This window comes from Parasteatoda tepidariorum, chromosome 6, assembly GCF_982258835.1.
Source record: "Parasteatoda tepidariorum strain Cologne lab strain chromosome 6, Ptep-v5.0, whole genome shotgun sequence".
Classification (NCBI taxonomy): domain Eukaryota; kingdom Metazoa; phylum Arthropoda; class Arachnida; order Araneae; family Theridiidae; genus Parasteatoda; species Parasteatoda tepidariorum.
The window spans coordinates 7,619,833-7,635,019 of NC_141760.1; the positions used below are offsets into that span (position 1 = coordinate 7,619,833).

General features: G+C 32.0%; 1 protein-coding gene across 1 annotated transcript; it reads left to right on the plus strand.

Moving 5' to 3' along the window:
* The first annotated feature begins 13,937 nt into the window (after positions 1 to 13,937).
* On the plus strand, positions 13,938 to 15,187 carry LOC107446050 (uncharacterized). Its single transcript, XM_087166676.1, has 2 exons — positions 13,938 to 15,086; positions 15,161 to 15,187. Exons 1-2 carry the CDS (start codon positions 13,938 to 13,940, stop codon positions 15,185 to 15,187), a joined length of 1,176 nt encoding a protein of 391 aa, XP_087022802.1.

A 15,187-nucleotide genomic window follows, 5' to 3' on the forward strand; every position in this document is an offset into this window, starting at 1 on the left:
CGTATTCTTTTCATTTCACAATTTTATTCAGATTTTGCTTTTTGAATTGTATTGTAAAAATATTCACAACATTTAAATTAGAATTTTTTTATAATAGAAAAAAAATATTATGAATAATTTTGTATACAGCGCTCATTACGTAATTTGCTATATATATATATATATATATATATATATATATATATATATATATATATATATATATATATATATATATATATATATATATATATATATATATATATATATATATATATATATATATATATATATATATATATATATATATATATATATATATATATATATATATATATATATATATACAGGGTGATTCTGAAAAGATGGGCAAAATTTTGGAAGTGATGTACACACCCAAGCAAACAATTTTTATCAAAGAATGCATGGTCGAAAACAAAACGCAAAACCGCTAGAGGGAGTCAAAGTTTATGTTCTTATATGAGGCAAAAACACACGAAGAGTGATGAAGTTAAGTTATAAAAGCAAATTTAATGGCATTTGATTACAATAAGTGTTCAAAGCAGTGGCCGGCAGCGGCTATGCATGCAGTACAGCGGCGAAGAAAAGATAGGCGAACATTCTGAGACACACCGGGCATATCACGAACTTTCCGTGCAGCGGCCGAAAGCTTGGTGACAAGTAACGCAGCGCAGTAACTCGCAACAGGAATGGAGTTTTCACGTTTGCATCAAACAACTTTCCAAATACGCCAGCACCTTTGCGTCTTGTCTATCACTTCCTAAAATTTTGCCCATCTTTTTAGAATCACCCTGTATATAGTGTGACGTACTTGTATACTTGTGATAGCGTAAAAAAATTATTGTTTTATTTTTTTTTCCCCTTAGAAAAATAAGCAGAAGAACCTAAAGATAAAATTCCGATCAGGCATTCTCAGTTGAAGCGGTAGTCAAGAATAGTTTCATTTCAGGTGTTGGGGGAAAAAGAATCAACACCTCCTAGATGAGAGACCTTAGTCCGGATCAATTAAGTAGTTCGATACAACGAACATAAACTGCGCAGAGGAGGAAAAATTAGGAATGTGCTACTATGTTCGGGCTACTAAACTGCAGTGTGGTGGAAAATATGAAAGGTGTCATTACTTTTGGACTACTGAAGGAATTCTCAAATTTCTTTTTACGGTTACCCATGCTGAGTACTTCCCTCTTCTTGGAGGTATTGAAAGAACTCCTTTTTTATTCTCGTTTGGGTGTGGTGATTTCACTCTTGGCGATTCAAATTAGTTTGGCTACAAAATATAATTTACATACCAAATATAATGCAGCGTTATTTTTTAGGAATCTGGCCAAGTTTTTTTTAATTATAACTTTAAGGGGAGCTTAAGTAAAACATGGGTGTGTTGAATAAGGATTTTACAGGCGTGGTTATTATTAAGATCGGAACTTATTATTGATGAAAATATGACTAATCAAGATAAAAATGTAACGATGTTTGCAACATGGACCGATATTCCCTACTCAGATGTTTTTTTCTTTTTAAATAAGTGCCACTGCCCAGTATATACATTTGACTAGTATTTCCTACAGTGCTGTTTTATGGTTAGATGCCATTGTCAGATGAATACTTACCCTGCACTGATTTTCTTTTTGAGGTTAAGTGCTATTGTCTGATATTCCGTGCGTTGATGTTTTCCCAATTAACTTCAATCAGACTTTTATAAAATAGTAACCTTTGATTATAACCAAAAAAGCCTGTTATAGTAAAATGCGTGCTTCCAAAAAGTTGATTTGTTGAAAATGAAAACGTTATTTTTCTTTGATTATTAAACTTAGTAATATTTTTGATGGAAAAAAAGGTGCAATTATCAGCCAATTATGATAATCTCAATTGACACTTCTTAGAACAACATAAATCAACAACCTTTCCCCCCGAAACATCTCAAATGGTGAAGGGGAAAGGACCTCTGAAAGGGAAATGGGCATCAGTTTTCCATTACACCTTAAAAGTGGATGCATAAAACTATACAAATAATAAAACACTAGTCAAACACCATAATAATACACGACACTGATAAAGAAATTTTAAAAAGTTGTGAAGGTCTTAGTAGCTAATACATTTTCTGAGACAATTAAACTGTGCTAATTCGAAGTACGCGGCGACTGGCTGTGTAGTTGTCAGTGACATGACCTCGCATCAGAAAGGTACTGGGTTCGAATCCAGGCATGGATGCGCTTTCATTCTCTGTACTATCTGTCCTTACTGTGGGAACAACGTTGGCACACTTAATCGGGTACCGCCATACTGATACCTGAACGAACCGGGCACATCTCAAAAAAAAGTTCTGAGAAGAAACCGAGAAAAAAAAAAACGTAACGTCGCTTGAAAAATTATATGAATTTAAGACCAATTTCATCTGGACCTTTGAACGAATTAAGCACGAATTTAAAGTGTATATCTACATTCATGAAATTAGTTTTTTTTTTTAAATTAACTAAAATACAAGAATTATTTTAAAGTTTATGAAAGTAATTTAACGCACTTTATACTATTCAACAATATTTTTTGGACTCTTAGTCAGCTCCATAATTTTTCTGAATTCCAAGAATTACACTAATTGTGTTGTAATAATACTTTATATTGTATGAAAATACCTTCAAATTGTATGATAATTTTTTTTTTAAATTTTAGTCAATATTTTTAACTTATCACAAAATCAGCCTCCTATGAAACTAATGTTAGTTTATACATTAAACATAGTGATACATTTAAATGCATTGTATAATTACATGATGAACAATTAGTAGAAATCAGAATTTACATTAATAGTTCGCTTCCGATAGCTACAAATTAAACTTTCCTTGCTAATCACTTTTTAAAAAATGTCTATTTACATTCGAATAAATATTTAATACATATTTAACAGTCTGACTGAAATCGGTCATTAAATTTATGTAATTGTTATGTGCTTTTTCCGATGCTCTTTTTCCTTTCTTGTTTTTTCTGTAGCTTTTTTTTCCAGAACGTTTTTCTGTATTTCTAGTATAAAACATCCTCATTGCAAAGGAATTTACAACCTCTTAGTGTTTGTGCCGAAAATATGTAGCCATTGTCTCCAATACCAGTAAATTCTATTAAAAATACTAAAATGTTTGACAATATTTCATTAAAATTAATGCAATTTAATCAGTGAAAACCTTTCAAATGAATGACACTTTAACTGCATCTAATTTAATATAAGAAAATTTAATATAAGAAAATTTAAACAGTATTTCATCACAATTACTGAAATTTAAACAGATTTTTAAATTAATCGGTATACAATTAAAATTAATTTTTGCAATATCTTAAAAATCAGACGTAATAGAGCAAAACGGTTTTCAGATTTAAAATCCGCATAACAAACTACATTAGCAAAGTTGTTTTTTATCAGTATTTGTTGTTATTTATTGTTTATCAGTATTATAACACCAATTATTTTTTAACTACACTCATCAACTTAGGTTATTTATGTAAGGTTATTATGTATTAATAATCATATTATATTTTAATGATTAATAATAATATTATATTTCAATGAATAATGATCATAATATATTTTAATGATTAATAATAATACATTTCCATGATTAATAATCATATTATTTTAATAATTTTAAAATTTATATAAAAAATACTGTATTATGAATTTTAAAATGATTTCGTACTCATATTAGTTCAAACAGCATTTTAAAGTACTCGAAGTGCAAAAGGATTAACCCTTTCGTTACTTCACTCCGCTCCGCTAAAGTGACGGAAACGTGCACAACCAACACTTCCTAGTTGAGAGAAGGCTTCAGCACGGATCAAATTAGTAACGAACGTAAACTGCGCAGTTTCTGAAAATTGCTTGTTTATGGTAACCCGTACTGAGACCTTTCTGTTCTAGAAATCTCTCTCTTCTAGGTTTTGGCACAACGCCGCTAAGTGTGCACGTTGCATGTTAGGTTTTCTTATTATGTTTTACCTTTGTAGCTAAAAAATACTTTATTCCTAAATATAACGCACCGAAAAAACTTGTTTCGCCTTACAAAACTCATTTAACGCAATCAAACTATAATTTTATGTTGTCATAGAGGTAAGTGTAGCTTAACCAAAGAATATACCCTCGAGTCCTTTAGAGTTTGAAAATAGCAAACACAGGTAGATACTTTGCGTAGCAAATACCCGCGGTGGAACAAGGCCCAGAGTCTATTCCCCCGCGTCAAACTCTTAAACGGTCTATCATTGAACATCAAATAGTTGCAAAATCAAACCGCTCTGCACCTCACTGTGGTTCGAGGGTGAACGTCTTCGGACGGCTAACGCAGGCGGAGGGTGCGGTAGACCGAAGACTGCAATTGAAAATTGGTGCAAGCAGTCTTGGAATTTAGATTTTTAACTGCTTTTATGAGGCAAAAGTGTTTTGCTTGAGATTGCTCTAGACTTGGATCAGTTTTAGAGGAGGTGATTCCTGTAAAGCTTTGATGACTCTTTTGAGATCAGTCAGAAGGAATGGGCGACTTCTGGAGCGCTTCTGAGGGAGATGTTCTGTAGATTCATGGATAAACACGGCGAGAAACTGAGTTCGGTCGGAAATTCACAACTGTGGGCAATTATGTTCGAATACGGCGACCTGATCAGCAGGCAGAATGAGATGATTGTATATATGAAGGGGCTCCACTACGAGGCGCTGAAAATTGCATTAAAGCGTAACAACAGAAAGAAAAGAAAGTGCTCAAAAGAAATGGCTCGTCTGGACAGCAGATTTCTGCGCCACAATTAAAAAGAATGACGAGAGTGTCGATGAGGATCTGATACAGCTCGTAAAAGAGAATTTAAACCCAAGTGAACTCAAAATCGGAGTAAAGAGGATCAAAAAGATGGAGGAGACTTAAAAAGAAACGTGACTAAAAAGAAACTTAAAAAGAAAAGTGACACACTAAAAAAAGTCAGAGAAATTAACAGTGCCGATTGGAGTGAAAATCTCAATTGCCAGTTGGTTAAGAGATGGAGGCCGAGATTGATTCCATATGGAATAGAAGAGACCTACGAAAAAGAGGATCACGCATCCAAACTAAAGTTGTTGTTGTTGTTGTAGTTCACTTACGTCGCACTAGAGCTGCACAATGGGCTATTGGCGATGGTCTGGGAAACATCCCTGAGGATGATCCTAAGACATGCCATCACAATTTTGATCCTCTGTAGAGAGGATGGCACCCCCGCTTCGGTAGCCCAACGACCTGCACGCGAAGTCGAGCACTTTACAGTAGCACAGTTTAACGAGGACCAATACTGCACACCCTCGGTCCCTACGCAGACTGATCCATGTGGTCACCCACCAGCACACTGACCGCAACCAGTGATGCTTGACTTCGGTGATCTGCTGGGAAACGTGTCTTAACGATCAGTCCACTGCGGGACCATCCAAACTAAAAGCAGCAAATAAAGAATTTGAGGAAGCAGAGATAGAAACCTTATTCTCAAAGAAAAAAAAGGCACTCATTGGGTCATTAGACTCGACCCTCATTCTTTCTCGAGAATAATCAAAAGAGGACGTGTCAGCCTTGGCTGGCACTCCTACAAAGCCAGTGAATATTTGAGGCCGCTGAGATGTTATAGGTACAACAGGCTCGCGAGACTGTCGGCACGAAGAAGCCTGCGCCAACTGTGGGCATAAGAAATGTGACTGTCAGAGTAAGAGCAACTGCATTAACTGTAGTGAAGCCAATACGGGATTCCACCTGGGTCTCAACACAAATCACTGCAACTTAGTCACGAGTGTGGATACCTGCGAAGAACGGGAAGAACTGCAATCGCAAGCTATAGAAATAATGAGAAAAGGTTCCTTCGATTTAAGATGTTGGGCCTTCAATGGAATACAAGACCAGAATGTACTTGGACTAAAATGGAATACGTATACGGAGGAACTCTATTGTGTTGGTAGTCAATTGTTTTTCTCAGAAGATAAAGTCGTTTCAGAGAGAAAACTTCTTTCTATTGTCAACAGCATATACGACCCAATTGGAATTACATCACCTGCAGCATTATTAACAAAATTATTGCTTCGAGAAGCTTGGAAAAACAAGATAAGCTGAGACGAAGAATTGCCTCCAGATATTCAGCAACGATATAAGAACTGAGCGGAACATGTTGATCTCATAGAACAGTGCAGAATACCTCGACAATTGATGCAAGGATCTATTGAGAGCACTAGCTTGCATGTCTTTACTGATGCTTCTGCAGACGCTTATGCTTGCTGTGTATACTTACGTACTGAAAAAGACACAGACACGTCTATCCAGTTAATTTCTGCCAAAGCCAGAGTAGCCCCAATGAGGAGACCAACAATTCCCCGCTTAGAATTACTTGGAGCCGCAATGGGTGCAAGATTAGCATGTACAGTCCGCAAAAAAAAAAACGAATCACCCTGAATAACTTTCGTTCTAATGATCGGATTTTCACGAACTAAGTGTCAATCTCAATGGTTCCTGGGGGTGACCTCAAATATGCTAATTAATTAGTGCTAACTATTAATTAAGTTACGAAATCAGACACAAAAACGTACTTTCTCTGAATAAACATGCATTTTTTTTTACATATTTGGATTTCTTATCTTCAAAATATAGGGGGTAGCCGCAATCTGGGAAATGTGGTCCCCATAGTTTGGTCAGGAGAGCGATTCAAAGTTCGTACCCCTTAATGTTAATTTCGCTTTTTGCGTTTTCAGTCATATTTTCAAAACTAATGAAGCAATTCAAAAAAAATTGCACCCACTCATAAAACTCACTTACCCAAAGATAATTTCTTGCAAAAAATAATTTTTAATAATTATTTATTATTTTTTATTATTTAATTAAAGTGAGGATGAAAAAATATTGAATTATAAGGTATGAATTTTTTTATACCATATTAATCTACATATTTTTCAATTGAAAAATCTAAAGTTTCAACTGTTTTTATTTATTAGAAGCTGAGAAAAATTAAAATTAATTATTTTTAAAAAAATAATTTGGCGACAATAAAGAAATAACTAATTGGGGCGATTAATATTAAAATGTGATAAACTTGGGAGGAACTTGACTTCGCGCGCGTAGCGTAAAATTTCATTCATATTTTTTTCGCTAATAATCGTTTGCTAATCTTTTTATTTTTATTTCTTTCACACTATAAAATACGATGTTTCTTTTTTAGTCATTTAATAATTTATTTGCAATTTAGTAAAGAATTTTGAATAAAAAACACTTTATTCAACAAATGTCTAGTTTTAAAAAAGCGTGCTTCTGATAGAATACACCAGATTGTGCTTATTTAATGTGATTATTTTTTATTTTTCTTATTTTGTTTTTCAATAACTGATACAATTTCAATAATATACATACGTATGCATAGATTTGGAATAATATATTTATCAATTTCTTGAATATATATTTTATAAATATTAATAAAAATACGTAGTCAGCATTTTTAAACATCTCTCACAACATCGCAAATTTCTCAACATCTTATAGGGTAAACTAAACAATTAAGGAAACCCTTAAGCTTAGCTTGCCTTTAAAAAAAATTCATAAAAATTTCAAAATTTGTAATTTTAGCTAAATGATGGTTTCGACATATTTGTTATTAAATGCAAATTATGTAAAAATAGTTAGATAACTTACATAATATTGTTTTAAGCTTTTGGTGGTTTAAATAATAAGTAGTAAGATGACCAAGTGAAGGAACAGTTCTTACCAGTGAATAAACACTAAATTTTCCAGAGAATGAACACTTAATTTTGATAATGTTTGATGCTCGTTAGGAATCCATAGGTCACACAAATGTCTAAAAACAAGATTTTTCTTGGAATTACGACATATAACCATAGTTAATGTGGAAAATTTTACTTTTTTTTCAGTCATGGAATGGAAAGTAAAATATGTTTGAATACATAATTTTAAAAAAATGTTTTTCATTTTTTTCTCACAGTTTAATAGTCCGTTCTAAATTATGAATGTTTATCATTGTGTAATCTGATGATGTTTTTATTATTATTATAATTCGATCATTTTTTTATTTAATCTTTTCCTCATATTTTTTAAGCTTTTTTTTAAAATCTTTTTAAGTATTTTTTTTCTCTTCGTCATGAGTAATTTATTTCTTTTTCTTTTGATTTAACCTTCCTCTTTTTTCCAAATTTTTGGCCAATGTAAATGTATCTTCGAAATTTCTTTTGATTTTCCAGTTCCATTTCCAGAATTCCTCACTGGATAATAAATGAGAAAAAGGAGTTTCGAAGTTTGAGTAAAACCCATCTCTCATTGACTTATATCTAGTAGTTACTTATGAAACCAATCGTTTTTGCAACTAACAATGCCTCAAGAGGACTTATCTCAAAATCGGTTTTCAAGATACTTTCATTATTAATGTTAGTTGTCTCAGCTTCAGAGACAAAATTTTATTATACAATTGTTCTTTTTGAAATAAATTCTTCAATATTGAGAAAAGCGCAGGCTATTGGATATTTGGGAGATTAAACTTTTCTGTCAATGTTCCTTTAAAAATTTGCAACATAACTTGTGAGATTTCCTTCTCAAGCTTCTGAAGAAATAGCGTGTGTTTTGTTGATAAGTTGTCTTGCTCATTAACTCTTGGTGTCTGTTTTGCATGCATTTGTTACAGTCAACGTTTTCTACATCGAATGAAAAAATATCGCATTTCATAAAAGCATTTTAACTTCATCAGTTGATGCCTCAAATCTTATTTAAAAATGGATGTAAAATTTTCTAGACATATTGTTTTACAATTCTTTTGTTTTCAAGATCTAACGAGATTTCCAAGAATTACGTAGAAAACTAAACCAGAAAATTTGTTTTGAGGAACAAAACTTGCTCAGTTTCAAATTGATATGAGACTTATACCTATCCAGAAGAAGCAAAATTAGGAATTTGATTGCATTTTTAATTAGCCATGGGTAGAAACATTTGCAATATATTTGTAAAATGTTGCTGCGGTCATCGTTTCATTTCATGAATAGCTTTTTCCAATGAAATATGTAGCAGGGACTGATTCTGTAATATCTCTACGAATTCTTCTGTAAGGAAAAACTACCAATGGAGGTACTTTTTCTTTCCTAGGTACTTTAGAATATAAATCTTTATAATTTTTAAGGCCGCAGATTTTTCCCGTTTAAGGGCAGTATTCAACTCTTGTTTCATTCGCATTGTAAATGCAATCACTTTATAAAAGGATGCCAGGGCTACTTCCCTCCTAAAGATTCTCTGAAGTTCTTAAAACCAGTATTTCGAATATTATTCTCTAAGGGAAGTTTTGCCATTTGAAATTATCTTCGCATTGCACTGAGTTATCGGTGGATGTCACCTTAAAAAAACTTCACCCATTTTTCACCTAGATAATTGTCTTTAAATGGATTTTTCCTACCATTTCCCGTTAGGACATTAAAGACGGCAATAGGATAATAATTTAGCTAATTATTGGCACAAAATCCTGCAAAGATTCCATTCAAGCTTTTATTATTATATTTAGTTGTTATATTTAGTTAATAAACATAGTTTATTAAGGAGTCTAAGGTATGATGTAATAACTAATCACTACATTTATAAAGATAAATAATAAATTAATTATTATTATAATTCTTTAAATAAATTTAGCAATTAAATTTGCATATTTAAATGAAATAGTTATAGGAACTATTCATACAACATTTAACTGAATTTTAGGAGTCCTCTATGTCGCTGAACTACTAATTATCCAAGTAAAATCATATTTCACACATACTATTCATTCACTGGGAAATCTATTCTCAGTGAAGGAACATGCCTGTTCCTTCACTGGTTAGAAGTTTTTTATTTTTAACATAATTTTGATTTATAATATGACAAAAGGTACAAGAAAATTAAAATTTTTCTTTTATTTTCATTAACTTGAAAAAATCCCAGTAAAGGAACACTTGTTTATACATTGGTTTTTCATCGTTCTGTAATCCAGTTAATAAACACCCCCTAATCTCAGTACTTGCTTATGTTATGATGCTTAAAATAAATAAAACGTAACTTCAATGACCATATTTTGAATTCTTTTTTTCACAATGAAAAGAAAAAGCATTATTATATGCAATTAATTGTAGTTTAAACGGATAACAACAAACACTGACCTTATAATTTTGTCAAAGAAACAAGGCGTTGAACAGATACTAACAAATTCAAAACTTTTTCCAGAGAAGACTCAAAGACCAGATAACTAAATGCATTGTTAAAGGACTTCCTATTGTTAGGTAGTAAGCTACTCTTACCAATCAATCTAAATTAAAACGTTTAAAATCTTATTTCTAAGAAATATCTATGAAATGCTCCTTCATTTGTTGGTTTACCCTATATCATCCTAATCTTAAAAGAAATTTCCGGAAGTGTATCGCAGAACTATTTTACCAACTATTTAATAAAATTTTAACATTGTAAAATTCTTATTCTTTTCCATTTTACGTTTATTATTTCTTCATTAATATACTAATAATTTTTTTAGAACTTTAATTTAGATTTTCTTTAATTTAGGTTTCCTTTTCAAATTATAGTCAAGTTTTTTTTAAAGAATTATTGTCTGCTAGCTAAGAATAAAACCTTGTTAAGAAATTAAAAACATTCAGCTGTTTAAAATTATTTAATGCAAAACAGCTGATTATTTACTTAGCATACTATTTTTTTGAAAAAAGAATATAAATTATTGATTGTCTTCTTTTTTTTGTTTCTTGTGACTTCAACTTAGATTATCTAAAATAGTGTTGATGTTTTATAAGTCACTACAAAGTGGATAAAGATACTGAACATAAAAAGCTGTGGAATACGTAACCAATTTTTTCAGTGTCTTAAAATATCTCAGTATCTTAAATGTCGTCCTACTATCTTAGTTGTGAAATTAAATTTTTAATTATCTGACCACGTGTGATTCACTAATTATTTCATTACATCTTTTACTCTTTATGATACCAAGTAGATTTTTTTTTCTGATAATATACTAAACTATTTTGTTTAATTTTTTACTTTAGCATGATTTTCAAGATATTATTGTAGTATAATTTGTTATCAGGAAAATGCCTTATTTTGTTAATCAGGAAATACTAAAAATTGAAATTTGTAAGGATTCCGAAGCTGTGCACACAATACACAATTTCCGACCTTATTTTAATAAAAAAAAATTTAAAAAAAAACGTGGCAAGTAGGCTAAACTACTTTTTACAGAAACTGTGAAAACTAATTTTTCCTATATTTCGTCAAAAGAGGATAAGAATGATATTGCTCCAAGGGACCTACTCAATAATTTCGCTATTTCCAGAATGAAATCTGTTTGATCGAAACATATTATTCCTTGAAAATTACACGAGGGAAAAATTAACTTTTATTATTTATCTAAGCTTATTCCATTTATTTAATAATATAAATGCATTAAATCATGTAGCTTGAATAATTTATTTTAAGCAAATTATTTAATAATTTTAAGCAAATAAGGGTGTAAAAATAAACTCGATCGAAATACTCCGAAAGTATACCCTGAAATATATGTAGAATAAACTTTGGAATCGATATATAAAAAATACCTTTTCAAACAACTTCGAGTAGGACGGAAACGCTAACTTGTTTAAAAAAGTTGTCCTTGTTACTATTTAATTTCGATTCCTGGTACTAGGGCACATTCCATTTTCACATTCGACTTTTGAAATTTCAATTGTAAACGGAATTTTTTTATGACCTTAAACTAAAATGTTAAGGCTTGCAGCAAAAAAAAAAAAACATTTTTTTTTTTACTGCATTAATTTTTTTACAAAGTAGTGAATTATTATTTTTTCAATCTAAGAACCTGTGCCTATAACATATGTAAAACTTATTTTAATATCGAGTGAGATAATTTAATATGTTGTGTAACTAAATGGATAATCCCAAGAAACTGAATCGAAAATATAAAAACTTCATTGATTTAAAAAAATAATAGAAGATAATAAAAATAGACATGTTTTGAGCGTCCAATAATAAAAGTCACAAGTTATCCAAGCCTGACAAGTCTTGAGAAAGGGTGAGTATATTTGAAAACTCGAAACATGTCGACTTTTACTTCCCTCTTCATATGTTTTGAAGCCAGTTGAGTTTTTATCGTCAATTATACTGTTTTACATTTGGGTCTTGATCATTATTTTGATAAGGATTTTACACTAGTTAAAGTAAACATATGCATTTTAATATTTTATCAGGATTCATATGGTCTTTAAAAATGTAAGAACATCAATATTGTAAAAGTTATATTTAACTTAAAAATTAACATTTTGACACCAGATATTTTGAGTTAATGAAATTAAATATTTTATCTCTTAAGTTTTTGTGCCCCCATTTCAGTATCTTAAGGATCTTACGAGCTCTGTTTAAAAAGAGATCATCAGATATATATAAGAAAGCAAAAATAACCATAGTAGCAGTATTTGGTGGTAAATGTAGCTTATCGTAATTGAAGAATATGCTGTGCGACATTTTATGGTGAATTTGCGAACGTATAAGTTTCAGAATGTATCGAAACATGAGGATGCTATTTGCTAATCATCTTTATCCAAAGGAAACGATGTAACCTAAATATCTAGTAGAGTGAAGCGATTTTTTAAGCAATGAATCCTACAATTTGCAACATATTATTTCAATATCTTATTCTTAAACATAACATATTTCAATCTTTTTAAAATGCCACTAAACATTCAGCAATTCCTTGAGTTATAGAAAAAAGAAATATCGTAAATTATAGAAAGCCTTGTGAATGTGCATTAGAATTATTATACAATCTACATTTTATTTTTCAAGCACTTTTTTTTTCTTCAAATTTTCTTGCCTAGAAGACTCCATTAAAACTGTAAAAATGATTATCCCTAAAATTTTGTATATAGCTATAATAAGTTATGCTCATTTTATTTTAGTATAAAATCCTCGAATAAATATAGTAAAAACAGTGTAATCTAAACAATATCAGATAAAAAGTTCATGTATTTAAATTCTAAAAACTATCATAAATAATTTATAAATTGATTCAAATTTACTTTTCAAAGGAGATTAAAATAATATTTTTTTTTGCTTTTTGGACAGAAATCCCCTAAAAAAATTGTTTATGGCCTGGAAACTTCGAGATATTTTCGATTAACAATAAATTAAGCCCCTCCGAGCAATCACTGAACATTATTTCAATTTTTTTACTATCAGAGTTTGGTTGCGTAGCAACCTAGTAAAATTAAGCACTCCTCTTTTGAATTAGTCAATGGGTTATCTTAAAATATTTATTTGCGCAGGCGACTTTTTTTGGCGGTTTTCTGGACTATCGCCAAATATATAAACATTTATTGCGGCCCAATTTACCACCCAATTTTTTTAAAATTTTGTCTACCCCCACTAATTCAAGGGTCTAGATTCCAAATATGTAAAAAAAATTATATGTTTATTCAGAGAAAGTACGTTTTTGTGTCTGATTTCGTAACTTAATTAATAGTTAGCACTAATTAATTAACATATTTGAGGTCACCCCCAGGAACCATTAAGATTGACACTTAGTTCGTGAAAATCCGATCATTAGAACGAAAGTTATTCAGGGTGATTCGTTTTTTTTTTTGCGGACTGTACCGCTCTTGAGGCAATACAACAATACAACGGCCTTTAAGAATGGTTTTTTTTGGGGTCGATTCAATGGTTGTCCTTAGTTGGATAATAAAGGGAGAACCATGGAACATTTTCGTCGGTAACCGTGTAAGAGAGATACGAAAGCTCACAGATGTTAACAGTTGGAGATTTGTACCAGGAACTATGAATCCGGCTGACCTACCGTCTCGCTCTTGCGGTTGAAAGGAATTGATAGAAAGTCGATGGTGGGAGGGGCCCTCCTGGTTAAAGGAAGCGGAGAACACTTGACCAAATACTGAGATTACAATGTCTGAAGAAGCTTTGGTTGAAAGAAAGAAATGTGTTATCTCCAGTGTCAATGTCAACTTACAGGAAAACTTCAGCAAAAAGCTTTTGTACTTCTCCAATTATAGCAAAATTATACGAATGGTAGCTTGGATGTTGCGATTTGTCAACAATGCCATAAATAAGTCTATACGAGTAGCATCCGAGTTAACAAGTGCAGAAATACAGAATGCAGAACTTGCCGTTATAAAACTGGTCCAAAAAGAACAGGCTCCTGATTTAAGGAAAAAATACTCGAAATCAATCCGATTTTACGAAGAGTCTGAAGTCTTAAAGATTGAAACTAAGTTGGTTTTGGGTGAAGATCCAGAAGAATTCCAGAAACCAACAGTATTACCCGATCATCCTATCGTGAGACAGTACGTTGAACATGTCCATAAAGCCATGATGCACAGTGGTGTTCAAACAACTCTGAACCGCATTCGAGAGCTTTACTGGGTTCCTCGCGGTCGGAGGGTAGTTCGTGAAGTCATAAGCAAATGCGTGGTCTGCAAGCGTCACTCAAGTAAACCAGTACAGCCAGATACATCATCTCTACCCATGGATAGAACAAAACGCATTTCTGCATTTCAAATCACGGGTGTAAATTTGGCCGGGCCTATGCAACTACGTCAAGGTATCAAGGCTTGGATTGTTTTATTTACCTGTGCGGTGTATAGAGCCATTCTTCTGAAGCTCGTTACATCATTGTCGTCCGAAGCATTCAGGCAAGCAATGAGAAGATTCTTTGCAAGAAGAGGGAGATGCTCGGTAATGTATTCGGACAACGGGACGAACTTCACTGGAACAGCACGAGCCCTTCAGTCATTGAACTGGGAGGAATTGCAATCTCAATTTGACTTGCAAAACGTCAAATGGCATTTTAGCCCACCTACCGCACCATGGTATGGTGGATGGTGGAAAAGAATGGTCCGTAGTATCAAAGAAGTTTTACGAAAGTGCTTGGGAAGGGCTTGCGTGACGTACGAAGAAATGCTCACGTTATTGTGCGAAGCTGAAAGTGTCATCAATGGGAGACCACACACCTACCTTTCAGATGATCCGAATGAAATGACACCAATAACACATAATGAAAAAATATTGTTGTTCTCAATACGCACAAGTTTTTTGGTCAGTTCACAAGGTGTTACCGAAATGCAAGCATTGTTTTGTTTTTCTTATAACGTGTTAAAATATTTTTCCAGGTTTGTATGCTGTTATTATTTGTTTAA

Excerpts from the sequence above, each read along its gene's own strand:
- LOC107446050 (XM_087166676.1), top strand. The coding sequence starts at position 13,938 with ATGTCTGAAGAAGCTTTGGTTGAAAGAAAGAAATGTGTTATCTCCAGT. Across the intron at positions 15,087-15,160 it reads CAATACGCACAAGTTTTTTG|GTTTGTATGCTGTTATTATT; the intron begins GTCAGTTCACAA and ends ATATTTTTCCAG.